This window comes from Temnothorax curvispinosus, unplaced genomic scaffold, assembly GCF_003070985.1.
Source record: "Temnothorax curvispinosus isolate PA1 unplaced genomic scaffold, ASM307098v1 QBEX01005133.1, whole genome shotgun sequence".
Classification (NCBI taxonomy): Eukaryota; Metazoa; Arthropoda; class Insecta; order Hymenoptera; family Formicidae; genus Temnothorax; species Temnothorax curvispinosus.
In genome coordinates, this window is record NW_020214913.1 from 849,095 (window position 1) to 867,135 (window position 18,041).

An 18,041-nucleotide genomic window follows, 5' to 3' on the forward strand; every position below is an offset into this window, starting at 1 on the left:
GAAAAAGAATCGATTCTCAAATAATCGAATCAGAATCGCGCATCACTTTCGCATAGCGACGCTCGACGAAGTACGTAATAGCCGCGCGAGCCGCTCCGTGCTCCGTGTTATATTTCGCATTAGCCCTCCAAACTGCTCCAAAGCACGATCGCAGCGAGTATGAGGTATCGAGCGTGATCACTCTATACGATTAATTAGTAATTATGAACGCGCTGTTAACTACGCTGTAATTATAACGATCATCGAAACGTCGATGTTCATCGACGAGATTAAGTAATATCTCGCGCGATCTGAAGGCGTTAATCGGAACGACAAGAGGATCCATAAATATTTTATTACGGTATATTACGGGCAGTAACTGTTTCTCGTGATTGATACTTGATTTCGTATCGCGCTTTTATTTCTCCATCGAATTTGCCTATCATTGTCAGGGAGGGATTGAGAGGTCAAATGATTTCGAGGCGATGATATATTAATGATTAATGTGAGACGTAAGATACAGATTATTTTTAGCGTGCAGCACACATTATTTCGCTAGTTGAATATTTCGTGGCGGCGAGATGTTATCTGTCGCCTACGGCAAAGTACGATCAGAGAGAAGCCTGAGAGAGTAGGCCATCCCGGCCTTTTTCGTGGGACCGTCGAAAGCCTCTGTATACTACCGCCATTACATCCATTTTTTATTGCCTCTCTCAGGCTTCTCTCTGATACAGTGCATAAGCAGCCGATTGTTCGCGTCGTTCGCGAAAGGGGAAGGCGGGAAGCGGGAGCGAATATGGCGGCGTTGTCGCCTGCGTCATCAAGCAGCTCCGTGCGATCTCGCGTACGTTGCTCCTCGAAATGCAATTGCGGCCAAAGGAGACGCCAAACGCTATTATTGTGTGATTATGCATGCGCGAATTAATTCCCCGCGATTAACGAATCGTTATCGAGGCGCTTTTTATTTATCGAAGTAGACATATTTCGGTTTCATGTTTAATTAATCTTTTTAATGGCGATTTGAAATGACTGCGAAAGTGCGAAGTGGAACGCGAAAATCGATATCGATGGCGTTAATTATGAGGTGCTGCCATCTGCCGCCAATAGAACGAGACAGAATGGACAGACGGGGATATCTTTCGGGATAAAACGCGTTCAACACGAAGCTCATTATTGTCGCAGCGACGGAACTACTCCGGAGTATATCGGCATTGACGACAGATGAAACTTTCCCGGGCATACCAGGTTAATAGATATATCGGTTATTTGTTTAAATTTTTGTTTGTAATTACTACTCATCGTTTGTAATTAGTCCCTCGCGGTGAATCGCTAATCGTCGTATACACGTCGACCGAATCATAGCTCGTTGCGCGCGATCGTACTTCCTCGAGTTATTCTGTCGCAAAATCGCGTGCGATTGTCGTCGAAAGTGCTATGCGAAGTATCGCGCGTAATTAACTGTGTTTTTGCGAGTGTGTTTTGTGCGCGTGTGTGTAAAACGAAGAAACCTGAGAGGAGGACGAGGCCTAGGAGGCATCGGGCGACGGCGGAGCAACCATGAGGTAATTCACTTTTTATTCATTACGTAGATCCGAAAATTTATGTATTTTTTTTCGTTAAATATTTTCCTTTAAAAATTAATAAATTAATAATTATATTTTAAATACATAGAGATAGTAATTATTTTGATATAATTTTGATATATGTTATTTGTATTTTACAGATCAACGTTTATACTGTACCTCCGCTGATGCGCGTCGTACTGGTGAGTGTTAAATTATTTTATTTTAATTTTGATTTAATGGACTTTGTGAGAAAAATGTTCAATCAGATGTGTAGACCATGCGTATGTAAAATATGGAATATATTGGAAAATAATCGAAGAATTAAATTTGTTGTTTCTTCATAGTTACAGACTTAAATTTTTAATAACAATAGTTACAGAAATAAAGTATTTTTTATTATCTATTCTTATAAATTGTCTGATATCTGAATTTATTATTTATATCTTTACAAATATTGTGTAACATTCAAGAAAAATAGATTCAAGTCGAATATGAAAATATTACAGAGAATTTATATCTTACAGTTTTATTGCCTCTTGAAATAAATAGGCTAGAATTGTGTGTGGTGATTAGTTTAAATATTTAATCTTTGAATGTCCGTGACAGAGAGCAATCATGAAATAATTTATAATACACTTTTTATTATGGAGAGCTTTATTAAACTTTGAAAAAGTTTGTAAAAGAATTCTCGGAAATTGCATTTAATTCTTAGTTGACACTTGATTTAAGAGATAAGTAAGAATATCAATAATTATTTTTCAATATATAGAAACAGTTATTTTTGGACGTAATATAATACAATGCAATGCAAATTATACGAAAATAATTTTTTATGGGCACTGGATAAAATATATAGACCTGTTTTACAGAATATTTAATCCTGGATCACATTCGTCGATTTTTTTTGTTGAAAGCTATGTGATAAGCATATTAATCGTTTATTATATAATCTATGTAGATAATAATATTTTCAACGCAACATACTCAAACTCAAAATATTGCATTATTTTTAGGATGATTAATTTTAAAAGAATTTTTTAGAAATATTACGTGTACTCTATATATATTCGCGAATATATTAGAGCTATTAAACTATTAAACTATCAAAGTAGGATTTTTCTTCCTATAATTCGTACCTTATAGATAGCTAAGAAATAGAAAATAGAATTAATAAAAGGAAAATGAAGTAGTTAATGACGTATAGGATATATTTTTATATACGTATATATATTTACAAGTATTAATATATATATATAAACATTATGTATGGAATAATAAATTTTAATATAAAATTTTGACGATTAAGTTACTACATTTCCTTAAAGATAAATTCGTATAATATTTCATCGGCAGTAAAGGAAATGAGAGTAGTTTAAAAAATTAATACTGCGCAATAATTAATACTAGTTAATAAGAAAACGCTATAAAATATATGTACAGGACATTTAATTTTTCTATTTTAATTTCATATGTAGGTATATATAAAATTATCTTTTATGTAAGGATAATTACAAAATTAAAAACATATTGAAATAATTTTATATAATATTTGGAAAACAAGTAATTATTTTCACTGTATTGTATATATACTTTTTGTATGATAGAAACATATATAATATATATAATACGGAGAATATCAATCGTATATTTATGACGGCGGAGTTGTGCTGTCAGATCGAAGTTGCGATGGCGCAGCTTCGCTGTACGCGATGTCGAAGACGCTTTTCTTCTCGAGAAGCTGTTGATGGCGTAGACGACCGCCGCTTTGGAACGGCGCTGCACTTTCCGAATGCAAGTCGTCCTCGGATTGCTCGTACTGCGTCCTACACGGTTGCATCTCGAGGGATCTTTCCGGCGATAACTGCGGCGACGGATGTGGCGCCGGGGGTGGATGAAGATAAAATGGCGGCGGTATTCTTTCGTATTTGTATTCCGAGTGCTGCAGCAGACGATGCTGCGTGTCCGAAGTAGAAGCTGGCGGTGTTCTGGCGAATATCTGAACCGGCGGGTCTTCCTTAAGATTACCCTCGGCCCTTCTTAATTGCCGTCCTTGACGCACTATAGCCTTCAACTGCTCAGATTCGACGTTCACCAGAGGCTTGACCTTGCGTCTGGTGCGCGGCGTTATCTCCGGAGTCTTGTGCTCCGCAGTTAGCTTCTCTCTTTGCTTTGTCGTTTGCCTCAAGCCCCTACTTACCCAGCGCGGTAGCTGCTCCTCATCGTCCGCTTTCCTCTCCAACCTCTTCTTCTCCGCCTCGTCGCGTTTCTTATTGTACCAAGCCATGTACTTCGATTGCGTCTTACTCATATCGATCTCGCCAGTTTTCGGGACAATCGTAGATTTTTTTTCGGTCTTAAATTTTGATTTGGACATTGGTTGTTTTCGCTGATGCTCTTCTTCCCTTCTTGGCGATCGTAATGGAGACGCCTTGGAGATGCCGAATCTGCGTTTCTGCGATTCGGCGTCTCTTGTTTGCTTCTCTGAGTCACCGTCGGTGAATTTGCGAGATCGACGCTGAGAATAACTTGGTGTAACTTTTTCTTCCGACTTATCAAGAACACGTTTTCGTTCCTCGGAAGAAGGCGCCTTCGGTCGTTCAAGTTTCTTTTTTTTCTTCACGAAACGTTCGGAAGGTACAGTTTTTGAAATATACTTCTCCGGAGTTAATGTCATATCAATCTTTTTACTTTTTATTTCATCTATATCACTTTCTTCAATTCTTTTGTCTATTTCAATGTCTTCCGTTTTTGTTTTGTCTTTCGGCCCCACTTGTTCAGATTTACTTAAAGGCAATTCAGTTTCATTTTTATCATCTTGTTTCACAGATTCGGAAACTTCTTCGATCTTTTTACGAGGTGTTACAATCTCGCTTTTAGATTCTACATCTTCCTTTGACGTGCCTTTTAGTTCTTTAATACTTAGAGTTAATGGAACTATATCTTGAATTGTCGTCAATAAATTTTGTATTTCTGATTTTATATCAGTTTCTAATTCTTCGACTTCGACTTTTGATTCAAAATCTCTGTCTGTTATATGTTTACCATTTATTTCCTTTAAATCAGATACGGATGGGACTTTTTCAACGTCAGAAGAAATTTTTTCAGGTACAGCAGCAATTTCCATGTCGTCTTTTACTTCACTCGTTGCTTCGGTTGTAACCGACTCTTCTGTTTTTTCAATTTCATCGAGCGATAAATTGCTATCTGTATCCTCTTCTGGTTCAGTTTCTGTTCTCGCGTCTCCGCTATCTTTGAAAGTTCTTACGCCAGATATTCCCGCTATTTCAATGCTTTCTTGCTGCTGCCACTTTTGTCGATGGCGTGGAGTATCATAGGGTCTCGTGGTCAGCGTTGTTTTCCTAGAAACATCACTGGATGAGTCGCTCTCCTCCGAAACATCGAGTGTATCATCAATAAAGCTGCTAAAAATTGTATCGCTTACGTCTGCTTGCTGCTCCCCTTTGTCTCGTGGCTCTACGACTGCTGCGCTCTCAGAGGCTGTCACAGAACTGTCCACTTTGTCAGGCTCACTGACAGTTGATTTTTGCAGATCCGAATCTTGCGGCTGATCGATAGAAGATTCCTTATCAAGTATTTCTTCGTCAGATCTTTCCTTTAATGTAGATACTTCTTCCGTTTTTTCTTTATGTTCCTCGAGAAGTGGTTTTTCTTTCTCCTTTACATGCTCAACTTGTAATTGTTCTTTAATAATCTCTTCTTTAGAAGTAGGCATTAAAGGCGTGAGAGACTTGTCTTCATCACTTTTCTCTTGTTTTTTATCAATCATTTTTTTAGGAGATATGTGCGATTCTTCCTTAGTTTCATAGCTTTCAATTTCTGTCTTCGCGAGATCATCACTTAAATGTTTCAATTCATCTTTATCAGTAGTTTTTTTTATAATATCTGGTGGCTCGGTGAGCTCAGACTGAATCAAATCGTGATCTGATTTTGACGCTTCACCACTAGTTTCATCAATGTACAATAATGTATCGTCATCGATTGAAAACGCTCTCTGAGTGCCATTTCTGGTGTCATCTGTAAGAGATTGACTGATATCGAGCGGTTCTTCAAACGCTTTAATTGTCGATTCTTCCTTTTTCTCTGCGTCAAATTCCTGAGTTACATATTCTTTTGGTTTCTGTACGTCACTTTTAATTTCACGTAACGAGTCTTCTTCATTTTCTGTCTTTATTAATTCTTCTACCATCTTTTCTTCGATATCTATTGCATCTTTTGTCGAAGAAATTTTCTCTTCAATATATTTCTTTGATTTAGGACTTAATTCTTCTCTTTGATCGCTTTCGGTTTTATATAATTCTACAGCTTTGTCTTTTTCGCTTGAATATAATGTAACATCTTTAATGTCTTTTGAATCTTTTTCTATTTCTGATGGTAATGAAATCATGTCACTATGTAATCCATTTTCCTTATGCTCTATTTCTTCTTCAGCGTGCTCCGTTTTAATTAATTCTTTCAAACTTTCTATATGTTTTTCCAATGCTTCAAATTTCGCTTCTTCGCTCGCAATCTTTTCGGCATCTCTTAATCTTTGTAATTCATGTAGTTCTGTTTCTGGTATAATTTCTGACATTTCTTTTTCTAACATTTCTTTTTCGGTTTCGTAGAAAGATTCTTCTGTTGCTTCTTTGTGCTTTCCGGACATATAAGCCATTCTTTTTTCGACAGCGCTTCTGTTACTGTAAGATGGCAGTTTCTCCGGTTGATGTTCTTCTAAGGTTTTTAGGGCAAGAGATTCCGGAGAAATTGTTCTCTTGCTGCTGTCATCCAACTCTTTATTAGAGACTTCAAACAATTCAGATTCTTTGCTTGCAATGCCATTTTTGAATTGCATATCTTCCAAATTGTGAAGAATGGTGAGATCTTCAACAGCTTCTTTTAGCGTCAAATGTTCTTTACCTAAGTCATGAGATATATCTTTTTCCCTTTCAGTTACAACAGCGGATTCCTTCAGGCTCATATCTTTTTGATCAAAATCGTGATATGCACTTTCCCTGTTGCTATCGGAGATCTCACTTTCAACAGCAGCTTGCATTTGATGTTCCAGTTCTTTCGTCTGTGGTTCCATTATGAAATCGTCAGAAAATTGTTGTATTATCTCGATATCTCCTATACCGTTCGCAATATATTCTTCATCCATCTTTCTGGTTATTGTTGAATAAAGCTCGCTTTGCTGATTGATGTCTCTTCTCTGCGGCTCTGTGACAAAATCGTCGGAGAATTTCTCGCTTACGTGATCTAACCTCTGTTCCGATTTTTGCTGATAATTCGACGAAATCTCTGAAGATTCCGTACTTTTCTTGTCGAAGTCCCGACCGGCAAACGAGTCCTTTTTGCCGTTCATACGATCGGAACTTGTACTCGTACTCGGTTCTTCCGAGATACGAACATGCTCTTTACGACCAATCGCCGCCAACTTTTGTGTACGCGACATTAATTTGGCAGTTTTCTCGGTCTTCGATCTGCCGTTTTCTTTACCCGCGGCACTTCTGCGCTTCTCGAACTCTCGGTCCTGCTGCACGACTTGTTTCTTGCGTTCTTTACGTTCAATCGGCGTTTGCCTTTTCACTTTTGCATGACTACTTATTTGTTTGTGCTTCGCAGCTTCTTGAGAAGTCAGTTTCGACTTGTCCGGTTTTTCAAACGTGTCCTCGTACTCGGAACTGCCGGGACTCATCGTCTGTCGTTGCTGGTACTTAAATTTTTCTCTCTTTGTCTCTTTCGATATACTTGGAGAAGTCTCAAATCGTTTGTGTTTCTTTGAGTCTTCTTCTTTCTTTAATGTACTCTGATCCGAATCTTTTTTGGAGTCCTTTGATGTTCCCGATTTTTCCAGACTCGTACTTTCAGATCCAGTGGTCTGCGGTATTTTTTTATCAGCGAGTTTACTTAGTTTCTTCGTCAGCATCGTGATCTCTCTCTCTAAAACTCGAAAGCTAGGTTTTATCACGGATTCTACTTTCTTTTGCTTCTTTATTCTACTCTCCTTCCTTAAACTTTTCTTTTCCGTCGTTTTACGAATATATTCTCCGTTATCGACACTTATTTCTGGAGACGACAAACTCTCCATTTTTTTCTTATCAAAAAATTTCTCATGTTGCTTACCTACTTCTGTCGACGAAGAGGAACCGTTTTTCTCTTCGCCGAGTACTTTGTATCCGATGCTGCTCTCTTCGGTGTATTGTTGACAAGTTTTCGCTGACTTTCTTTCCTTCTCGCGGTAAGTGCTTCCATTCTCGTCGAGAGAATTTGAAATTTCTCGCAGCACTTCAGGCTCCAAGCATATCTTTCGTCCCTCCTTCATTTCTTGCACTTTCTTCCTCGAGATGTTCAGTCGTTTGTCAAAACACGGGCCCTCTTCTTCCTCGATGGGTGTTTTCATCCATAAAGTCCGTGTTCTCAATTCGCTCTCCCCGTGGCGTTTCTTTATCCTCTTTCGATTTCGAATATCCTCGTCGGACTCGTCATTGTCACTTCTGCTTCGGACATGTCGTTCCGTTTCTGTCGCAGCGACTCTGTCAGTCTGAGTCGCGATTGCCACTTGCCCGGGAAGACTTTGGGTCTCTAAGTAACTCGCGGTGTCCATCATTACGCCACCAGCGTGCCTAGATTCCCTCTCCAACAGTAGCCTCGTTAACAGGGCGTTCTGTCTCGCCAACTCCAGATCGTGAAACGCGTACGACTGTACCGTCGTCGATTGCGCCTGGTCTTTGACGATCGACGGTCTGCCTTTAGATGTCCCGGGCACATTTGTCAAAATCTCTTGACGACGAATGTCCCGCATCTGTGACTCCACATCCATGTTTTGCGCCGTGTATTCGTCGTCCATTGCCAACTTTTGCGCGTCGGATTCCAATTCTTCCACGCGTCGACGTCTAACGTCTAGTTCCTCTGGCAGGAGGAGAATCTCCTGCTTGTGCTGATATAAATTTCTTGAGCGCTGATGAGAGTCGATGGTGCGCAACACCTCGGGTTCCTGCATCGACAGCTCGACGTGTCGCGCTTTCTGGTCCTGCATGAACCGCTGTAGAAGTACATCCTTGCCGTCCACTATGAAAGTCGCTGGATATGAATGACGATGTTGACTTCTATCCTCCACTTGTCCGCGCGTTACTAATTGCAGCACCTCTGCGTTACCCGCGCGGTAAAAATGTTGCTCTCTTATCGCTGTCTCATTGTTTAATTCAGGATCGACGTATCTGTAACGGGATAATACGGAATATATTATTAATCTTTTTTTTCTAATTCGGAAAAATTTTACTGAAAGAATATTTTTACAAAATTTTTATTTCAAAATTTATTAATGTACCTTAAAAATGTCTGTTTTAAAAAAGTAGACATCGCAAAAATAATTTTTTTGAGTTTTTGATAATAAAAGTACCTACATGACGTTATAAACATATATTTTAGTAAGCAAAATTGATATAACAAAAATCTAATAATGTAATTGATAATGTTTATGTTGCATGAATTTAATTTTTAATTTAAGAAAATGACATATTAATAAGATTTATAATATTTTCCGGTTTATTTTGTATTTCGTATTCTAGGCTCTTATAGTTCAAGAATCATTAACAATTATCACGAAGTCGCTATAAAGAACGATTCTATTTCATTATGACGCGTTCTATTTTACCTTTGTCTGTAAGCTTGACGCTGAATGTCCGAACCACGTTCGATTTCATGTCGTTGCAAGGAATCTACATCCGTGCCATCGTAATCTCTAATCTTCTTCTCATCGACATCCTCTACATATAGTCTCTCTTGCTCTTCGATTCTCCTTCTCCTCGAAGGATCATAAGCCGGACCGTCACGTAGCCTCAGTGACTCCACATTTGCTTGGTCGATTGGAGGACGCTCCGAAATGTACACAACGTCACCAGGTAGTGACGCTAATCCACCGTTCTGCGTGTTTCGACGATTAAATTGCCAGTTTCTTCGAGTTGGATCCGCACTCCAAGCTTGTTTCTTTCCGTTCGATGTAACTAATTATTTGATACATCGCTCTTGTTAATAAAGCATAAATTTTTTATATATAGAAAGATAATTTTTTAAAAATTTCTTATAAAATACATAAAACTAAATAATTGCAACATTTGCAAAAGTTATTTCAAGAAAATGTTTAAACGTTCGAATGCGAAATAGTTGACAAAGGGTAATTACTATCGATTGCAGCCATTGGTTTTCGATGAAGATGACGTTTCGGTCGACCATCGGATCGAGCGATAAGTGTTTCCGACGAGTAAACTCTACGCTTTCTGGGTGCCATGTAAAATGGGCAGCCTGGGCAGATGCAACAAATTATGAGTGCCGCGATGGCCAGCAGCATTAGCAGGCCCAGAATAATCAGTAACCAAAACAACAGTTTATTCTCCGCTTTGTACACAGTCTGAAAAAGAACTCTGATTTCTCATTTTTCTAAAATAGAAAATTGCTAACTGGGATAAGAGAAAAATATGCTTTATGAGAACGTTACTTAGCAAAATTTAAGATGCGAGATAATCTAGCCTCAGAATGAATAAAATAATAACATACAAGAGAATGTCCATATGTTTCGTTCACTACCAATTATTTTTCAAACTTTTTTGGCTTATAATAATAAATTTATTGCACATGTAGAGAAAAGAGAAAACAAAATTTTTTTAATATGTTGAAAATTATCGAAAAAAGTAAGTTAATTAATAATAAAAAATAAGTTAATAAGTAACACAATTTTAATCTACGATAAGTAATTTAATTTTGAATACAAACTGACGTGTTACTCGATAAAGTTAACGAATGTGGACAATTAACGTCTACTCACTACTTCCTCGTGAACACTGCTGATCGTTTTGTTTACGTAGGTCCCCGCGTTATCTCCCCCATCGCGAATTACTCCATCGATTGGAAGTTTCGTGGTAGTATCGTAGTATGTCATAGACCCATTGCCTGCGCCGCCGATGATGCCCACCCCATTCGCAGCTAATATGTTACGAATTTTTTCCACGTCCACCAGGGGGGTGCCGATTTCGGTTTGTTCGACGCGAGCTATCACAATCGTTCTATCAGCAGAAGAAAACAGAAATGTGAAAAATTTATGACCGATTAACAATTAAAATGCTAATTTAAAGATTTTTCTAACTCTTATAGCTGATTCGAAAGAAATATTCGCAAATAATCGTAAATGTTCTTTTAATGTTCAAATTTGCATCTTTTTCTTGAAATATAAAACCGAAACGTTTCGTAAGTCTCTATCAACCTTTTTCCTTCCGCTGGGACAGCACCGCTTGTCATGCTAGTTTTATTATCTGACACGTAAGGACGTGTATCCAGTACGGTAATTCGTCCACCAGTGATAGTGGCTAATGTCTCCGCGGTTTTCGTTAAATTCGGACTTTCTCCCGGTACCACGAACATCATTATGCGAGCTTCCATGGCAGTTCCCCTGATGACGAGGATCTCTGCTTCACTCGAGAGATGAGGTACACCTAGAACATCGCGTTAATGAAGAAAAGAGAATAGTAAAGAGTATCTTTTTGCTTAATTATAAAATTTTTACGAAATTTTTAGTTCTCGTTCGTGATTTATTTCGTTCGCCAAAAACTACATTTATTATATAAAAATTCACCGAGATCATACGCCCTGGCAGTTAAAGTGTATAAGACATCGGCTTCCGCTCGTTTTCTTCGATGTCTTTTTATCTCGCGTTGGCGTTCCAATTTAGTTTCACTTGTAACGCTTTCCGTTGAATTTGTCATATCCGGAGATACTGTTGTTCTTCTTACAGTCTCTCGTGTCATGTGTTCCGGTTGAAGACTTTGTGTTCCTTTGTGTAATTTCTTTGAAAAATTGTCGTAGATGCTTTGTTTCTTCCGCCTGAACTTTGTGATGGGCGACAGCAATATCAGTTCTCCGGTAATCTCATTCAAATAAAATTTATTTTCATAATTTCCGTGAATCAGTTCGTAACGAATCTCGTTGTTCGGCGGTTCGGCGTCGGCGTCAGTGGCCTGCGCGTACGAATTAAAACGTATTTTTATAAAAGTATCAAATATATTTGTTGAAAATTTTACGAATGAAAATTAATTAATTAAAAAAATATCAAGGATATCAAGATTTACCTTTATAAAGGCAGCTGTTGAAAAATTTGTCAAATCAGAATTTAATTTAAATTCGTAGACATCTTTCTCAAAAATCGGCGCATTGTCATTTACGTCCAGCAAATTCACTATGAAAGGTACTACACCCGTGTTACCTTTGCCGTTTTCATCGCGCGCAATTATAGTTAATTGTAATTGCGCTGCCATTTCACGATCCAAAGACGATCCCATCGCGACCGTGATTAATCCTGTATCGGGGTCTATGGCGAAAGCCTCGCTTCCTTCTCCTGTTATTCCTGTATATCGAATACTGCCAAAAAGTCCGGTATCTTTGTCGGTTGCATGCACCTGTCAATAAAATTATGTTTTTTTTGCTCGAATCAACATAACGTCAAGTTCTTAAATACATACATATATCAAAAAGTAGTAAAGTTGATGGAGAATATACTCGATTTACTCTTATTATATTTATTTAAAACAAGCATTAATTAAATATTACTTGAATCACCCGTGTTCCAGCGGTGATATTTTCGGACAATGTAACTTCGTAAGATTCTTCGTCGAAAATTGGCGGATTATCGTTAACATCTTGTATAAATATTAAGACTGCTGCTGTTGCCGACAAATTTGTTGCTGGACCAACTTCTTGAGCAATAATCTATACCACACATAAATATATATGCACATTAATTAAATATTTACTTAAACGTTGGACAATATTCGTTTATTAAGTGTGTATTATTAAAATTTAATTATTTTAGAGTTGCTTTTGTATAATAAAAAATAACACAATATCACTTAAAGAACAAAAATTATTATTGAATTATTTTATCTATTATCTTTGTATTAGGAATGCATACCTTAAAAGATAAACTTTTGTACATCTCGTAATCGATGAGTGTATTGTCTCGTACCATGAGAATAAAATCCGCCGTTCTTTCAGCAACAGTTGGATTTATTTCGAAAGTACCATTGTTATTCTGTAGCTTCAATGCGAAAACACCAGCCTTACCAATATCTTCATCGTGGACTCTAGTCGAATATTGCTCGGGGAACATTATCACGGAACCTGGTTCCAAATTCTCTGGTATCGATGCAACATAGCTATAAATAATATATATTAAGTATAAATAAACGAATAACGAGACAACGTATTGTTAGGAAATCGCACTATTTATTACGAACAATATAATGCGGGTATTAGAAAATTTAAAAAAGCGTAATATATGAAGACAAATATAGGCAATGATATTAAAAGTCACAGAATATTTATCAGAAGTTAAATAATCACGAAAAAACATTGCCCTGACTCTTACGTGCTCGTTACTAAAATCATCGAGTACCAACTTATCATTCTCAAAATATGGCGGGCTATTGCCTGGTTCTCCAAGAAGGAAACCGACGTCGACGACCGTCGCCTGGGCTGGCGGCTCGTCCGTAGATCTCCGTATTTCTTCAGCGACGACGGTGAGCACGACCGGTGCGCCAACGTGAGTAATTTGCGTGAGTTCTTCTAAAGGTTTAGCGAGAACAATCTCACCTAAACATCGTAAGTGATTTATAGCGTTTGTGTTAATTATAGACCAATTTTTTATTCAACTTTTTACATAATTATTGATATACATATACTGAAGATATAATATACATATATAATTAATTATGAAAAATATTGAAAAGAAATGATTGCATAATTTGATATCGCAAATTATGCTATCTATATATAAGAACTGTTACGATTATTAAATGCATTCGCCAAAGTTGTACACATTTCTACTTAAAATATTTTCCCAAAATTAGTATCTTTCACAACATTAATCTATCACATTTCGCATGTTTCGCATCGTATAACGTGTACAATATCTCATTTTCACATGCGCGACTTATGTGTGAGATGATTCGTTATTTCTTGGAGAACCACTGTAGCGATGCTATATAGACTATTTTTAATATGAATAAAACATCGCGGAGATAATGGACGGCGAATTCCTTTATCCTTGTTACTTCTCCGTCTCGGCTCGTACCGTACACGCACGCTGACCGGCAATAATTTTACATAATGTACCCGCGGAATCGACTTAAGAAATCATTCTCAGCGAAGGATGAATGTGTACATCGCTGGATGTAGGTGGAACCCGCACACGCAAGGAGTCGTAGTACGTATCGCATGCTCCTTGCCACGGAATGATAAGCATCGCAAGTTGAAAAGCAGAGAGTGACCCCTGAGAACGATCGATACTTGGCCGTAGACTGTCCAGACTTATTCCGACCACTTTTAGCTCCTTCTGTTTACTCCTCGCCAATTTTTCTCGTGCTTGCCTGACTTATTTAGGTTTTCACAAAAAAATCTGATATTCCAAGAATGATGATAGATAACGAGAGTTCTGCTAGCATAATTTTTCATTCGTGCGTAAGTAGTTCTTAAAAAAAAAACTTAAAGAAAAAGAATAATATCTATTATTTTTATGAAATTGATTTCTCTCGTTAATAAAAAATTCTGTCTATTTAACAAAATTATTTTGTTAACCCGTAGATCCTTAAAGATTAATACTTTTGCTTTCGACATTTTTCAATTTAGAGTACGTCTTCATGCAATTTGTAGTTGAAATTTTTATTATGAAAATTTCATCGTTTGTAATAGGATTTTTGTCTGAAACGTCCATAAGAAAAAAATGAAAAATGCGCGTGTGAGTCAGTGAATACAAGAATACGCGTGATTTCTTCCGCGAACTTTACGATGGAAGGTGGAACAAATTGGTTCGCTATCAAGAAATGAAAGATCGACATCGGCGGAACGGTAGCGAACAAATTTCCCTGCTTAATCATTGTCCGGCGCTTTTCGCGGAATGAGGTCAGCCTTGTATACCAGAGGGGAATATGAATCAACCCCGTTACTTTTTCCCGTCATCGAGATTGTCAGGTGGAAACGACGCGTGACGTGCGATAGATCGGAGAATTTGCGATGACTCAACTCGTCGAGTAAATTAATTACAGCACCACAATTCTAGTTTGCATCTGCGCGATAGGAGAAGTCCTTTAACCCTTGAGCGCGCCCTCAACTCGCGTAACATAATTGGATTGCACGCAACCAAGAATTCAAAGTGAAATGTAGCACAATCGGCGACAAAATTACTTTCACCTATAATTCTCTTAACTTTTCGTCGTTCTATGGATACGAAACATGGAAAATTCAACAATTTCTTACCGGTTGTTTCTGAAATGTTGAAAAAAGGTATGAAAGGGTTGCCTTCGGACACCAGGCCGTACGTGATTTCACGGGGCACGCCCTTATCTCCATCTTCCGCGTGAACTCGTAATATTACGTCTCCCTAAACGTGACACAAAGGGTTAAAAAAAATTGCCATTAAAATTGAGTAATAAAGTAATAATGATTCAAGAAGGAGCATATTTTTTATCGACGTTCATGTAGGGTATAAAACTTAGAACATTTAAAATATATATTTTTTTTATGCGGACAACTAAATTAGAGCGAATAAAACAATTTGCAAATTGAATAGTGATGCATTTAACTTACGACTTGCGCAGAATTGTTTAGTCTGGTTAAAGGCGGCGCTAGGGTAAAAATTGGCGGCTCGTCCTGCACGTCTTGCACGATGACGACTATATTTAGTCCTGCAATATTCCTGGTATCTTTTCCAGGTTCCGTGTACGGATCCTACTTGGAAACATATTGTATCGGTGATGTGCGCGTTCTCGTGTATATTTTATGTTTATTGGACAATTATGCGTACCGTCGCGTAAATGGTGAGGGTGTACATCGATTGCGTCTCGAAGTCCAATTCGCCGATCAAGGTAATGACTCCGCGCGTTTGCGTGGGCGTTTGTCGCTGCCGAATAGTGAAAAGTTCTTTCGGTTGCTAAAACGACGTCACGTTTTTACGTTATACTTTGTTAATTACGCAAATATGAAGCAGCTATTAAACTCGTACCCATAATTCGATGTAAACTGGCTTGCCGCTCCAAGAGTTCGCTCGTACGAGAATGTAATCTAATTCCCTACCTGGTTTAGCATCCTATTAATACATTTTGCATTAATTTTTAATGTTGTGCGTTGACTAATAACATATTTTGTGCCTATGGCGGTTAATTACACGGGTAATTAGTGTCTACGTGCAAAAGAGTTTGTGGAACATTACACCCAAAGTCGGAATAATTACGACTCGCTCTAATTAACGTTGTTAGAAGAGCCATTAATAATTACATACCTCAGGTATCATTATCAAGGAAGGAATGTGAGGGAATATTTTATCACGCGAGGTCGTGGCGTTTGTTGCGGAGATGGTAGCCTGCATCGAATTTGAATCTCCCTTAGTATCCCGAACCCTGACGGCGAAATCGTGAAGGCGTCCCGGCACAAGGCGTTTCGTTAAAATTACATTAGCCTGACAGACTTTATTGTACAACGTGCACGGCAAGTTGTCGATTCTTACGACGGGTGTAATTGTTGCTGCGAACGAAATATAGAAATCGCATTTTAATTCTTGATCGACGTTTTAATAACGTCGATACTTGTATTTATCTTTTATCTTTTTCTTTTTTAAATTACCGGTTACTTCAAACACGAGAGGAAAGTCCGCATCCTGATCGGTGGCGCGTAATCGAAAAATCACGGAATCGACTTCGGCATCGGCTGGAACTAATACCAATCCCATATCCGTGGATGTGTCGAAACGTGGTCGTGCACCTTTGCCCCAACCGCAAACAAGCCCCAAATAAACCCATGCTTTGAACCATGCTCCTACGAGGGGCATTCTGAAAGAAGAAATTGTTGAGCATAGTCCTTTTTCTCTCATGTTTAGTACATACATAAGACATTTAGAACTAGAGGGCATTAAATCTATATTTTGCAAGGTCCACGTTAAATATAAAGCAAGTAAGAGCAAATCGGCAATACTATATCACTATAATCCACGTGTAATCGACATTAATAGCGAAAAGATGACGAGTTTTGATATGATGGTAGATATCGATTTTATGATCATAAAATGAGGTCGTGAGAATTCATTGTCGCGTCTCAAAACAGTATATTAAGTGTTCCATATCATGTTTTCGATCCACATTATAAAGTATAATTTTCTCATAATTGTATAATAAATGGAATCTATTTTCTAAATGATTTCTAAATAAAATATATTAATGAAAATTTAATGAAAAGTTATTTTATACGTAAATTATATATGTGACGTAAAACGTTATGTATATAATATATGTATAAACAAATTATAATACATTAATTATAATAAAATTTTATATTAACTTACATTAACTTTATAGTGACATATTTTTGGTTACACTCTGTAACACTATATTTATCTTCTGTCACTTTTGAAACATTCTATATAATTTCATTATATTATCATGAATAAAATTATTTTATCAGATGTTTTTTTTTGCATATGCCGATATAATATGCGATTGTTAAAGTGAATGTAGAAATGTGGGTCATCGAACACACTCGTGTATAACAGAACTAATATATTGTCGTGTCCAGTACATCTGTAGACACAGAAACTTTATGACAACATATTTTACCGCCTATCGGATTTACTCTTTTCTCCAGCCTCAAGTGAACAAAAAATATATAACCGTAATATAATGTTTTTTATATGCAGATTGTATTCAAGATAGTAAATTTTAAAAACGTATTTTTTAAACAATTTTGTTCAAAAACATTTTCTTAGTTTTCTACATATATTTTTTTAATGAGTTAATTATATTTTTGTTTTGAAATTAAAAAAATAGAATGGAAAATTAATGGATAAATGAAAAGGCTCTAAGGCGTGTCCAGTGTATTGCCAATGCGTGATGACTGATTAAGTATCCATTGAAACATATAGATAAGCGGGTCAATTTATTCGATCGTCGCTGATCGATCATTCTGTCTGCTTTTTTTTAAGCTTATAATTTCATTAAATTTGAATTTATTATTAACTGTAGTCATTAGATATGTATATATAATTTTATTAGAATTTGTTTTCATATTTCTAGAGGATACTCGTTTTCTTTCATACAATGTGCACTCTGTTTCTATCTGCAGCGGACAACCTCCGTCAATGTCTCATGCCTTGACATTGCATAAATATTCTATGGTGTAGCGAACGTAAGACATTCAATGGAATATTTAGTATCGACTTCCTACGTAGATCTATAATAAGTTTTGTTTGTATAACGATGAAGTGGGCTTTAACCCGTCTTGCTATATATTTTTACCGGTCAGTGTCCACGACGCGACGGAGCGATCGATAGGCTTTTCCTTTTTCGCAACCTGTGTCGGCATTGCTGGTTACTTGCGAGAGCCGATATCTCGTGGACGAGATTAAAAATCCACGTGAACCTTTGCCAGGTAGCTTATAAATATATAATAAATAAATGCATACTCGAT

At 37.3% G+C, this 18,041-nt stretch overlaps 2 protein-coding genes across 2 annotated transcripts in view; one reads left to right on the forward strand and one right to left on the reverse strand.

The window, feature by feature from the left end:
• The first annotated feature begins 897 nt into the window (after positions 1 to 897).
• LOC112454524 (tensin-1-like) overlaps positions 898 to 18,041 on the forward strand; it is a 104,977-nt gene continuing 87,833 nt past the window's right edge. Inside the window, exons 1-2 of the mRNA XM_025015970.1 lie at positions 898 to 1,541; positions 1,703 to 1,744. Coding sequence (XP_024871738.1) covers positions 1,730 to 1,744 — 15 coding nt within the window. The 5' untranslated portion in view covers positions 898 to 1,541; positions 1,703 to 1,729. The remainder of the gene's footprint in view (positions 1,542 to 1,702; positions 1,745 to 18,041) is intronic.
• The window catches only part of LOC112454528, a 33,480-nt gene continuing 18,592 nt past the window's right edge, over positions 3,154 to 18,041 (reverse strand). The window contains exons 25-40 of the mRNA XM_025015976.1: positions 16,206 to 16,411; positions 15,865 to 16,106; positions 15,589 to 15,672; positions 15,391 to 15,516; positions 15,174 to 15,314; positions 14,844 to 14,967; positions 12,989 to 13,181; positions 12,502 to 12,745; positions 12,141 to 12,299; positions 11,663 to 11,989; positions 11,170 to 11,551; positions 10,801 to 11,029; positions 10,366 to 10,603; positions 9,726 to 9,951; positions 9,199 to 9,547; positions 3,154 to 8,761 (exon numbers count right to left, since the gene is read on the reverse strand). Coding sequence (XP_024871744.1) covers positions 3,193 to 8,761; positions 9,199 to 9,547; positions 9,726 to 9,951; positions 10,366 to 10,603; positions 10,801 to 11,029; positions 11,170 to 11,551; positions 11,663 to 11,989; positions 12,141 to 12,299; positions 12,502 to 12,745; positions 12,989 to 13,181; positions 14,844 to 14,967; positions 15,174 to 15,314; positions 15,391 to 15,516; positions 15,589 to 15,672; positions 15,865 to 16,106; positions 16,206 to 16,411 — 8,839 coding nt within the window. The 3' untranslated portion in view covers positions 3,154 to 3,192. The remainder of the gene's footprint in view (positions 8,762 to 9,198; positions 9,548 to 9,725; positions 9,952 to 10,365; positions 10,604 to 10,800; positions 11,030 to 11,169; positions 11,552 to 11,662; positions 11,990 to 12,140; positions 12,300 to 12,501; positions 12,746 to 12,988; positions 13,182 to 14,843; positions 14,968 to 15,173; positions 15,315 to 15,390; positions 15,517 to 15,588; positions 15,673 to 15,864; positions 16,107 to 16,205; positions 16,412 to 18,041) is intronic.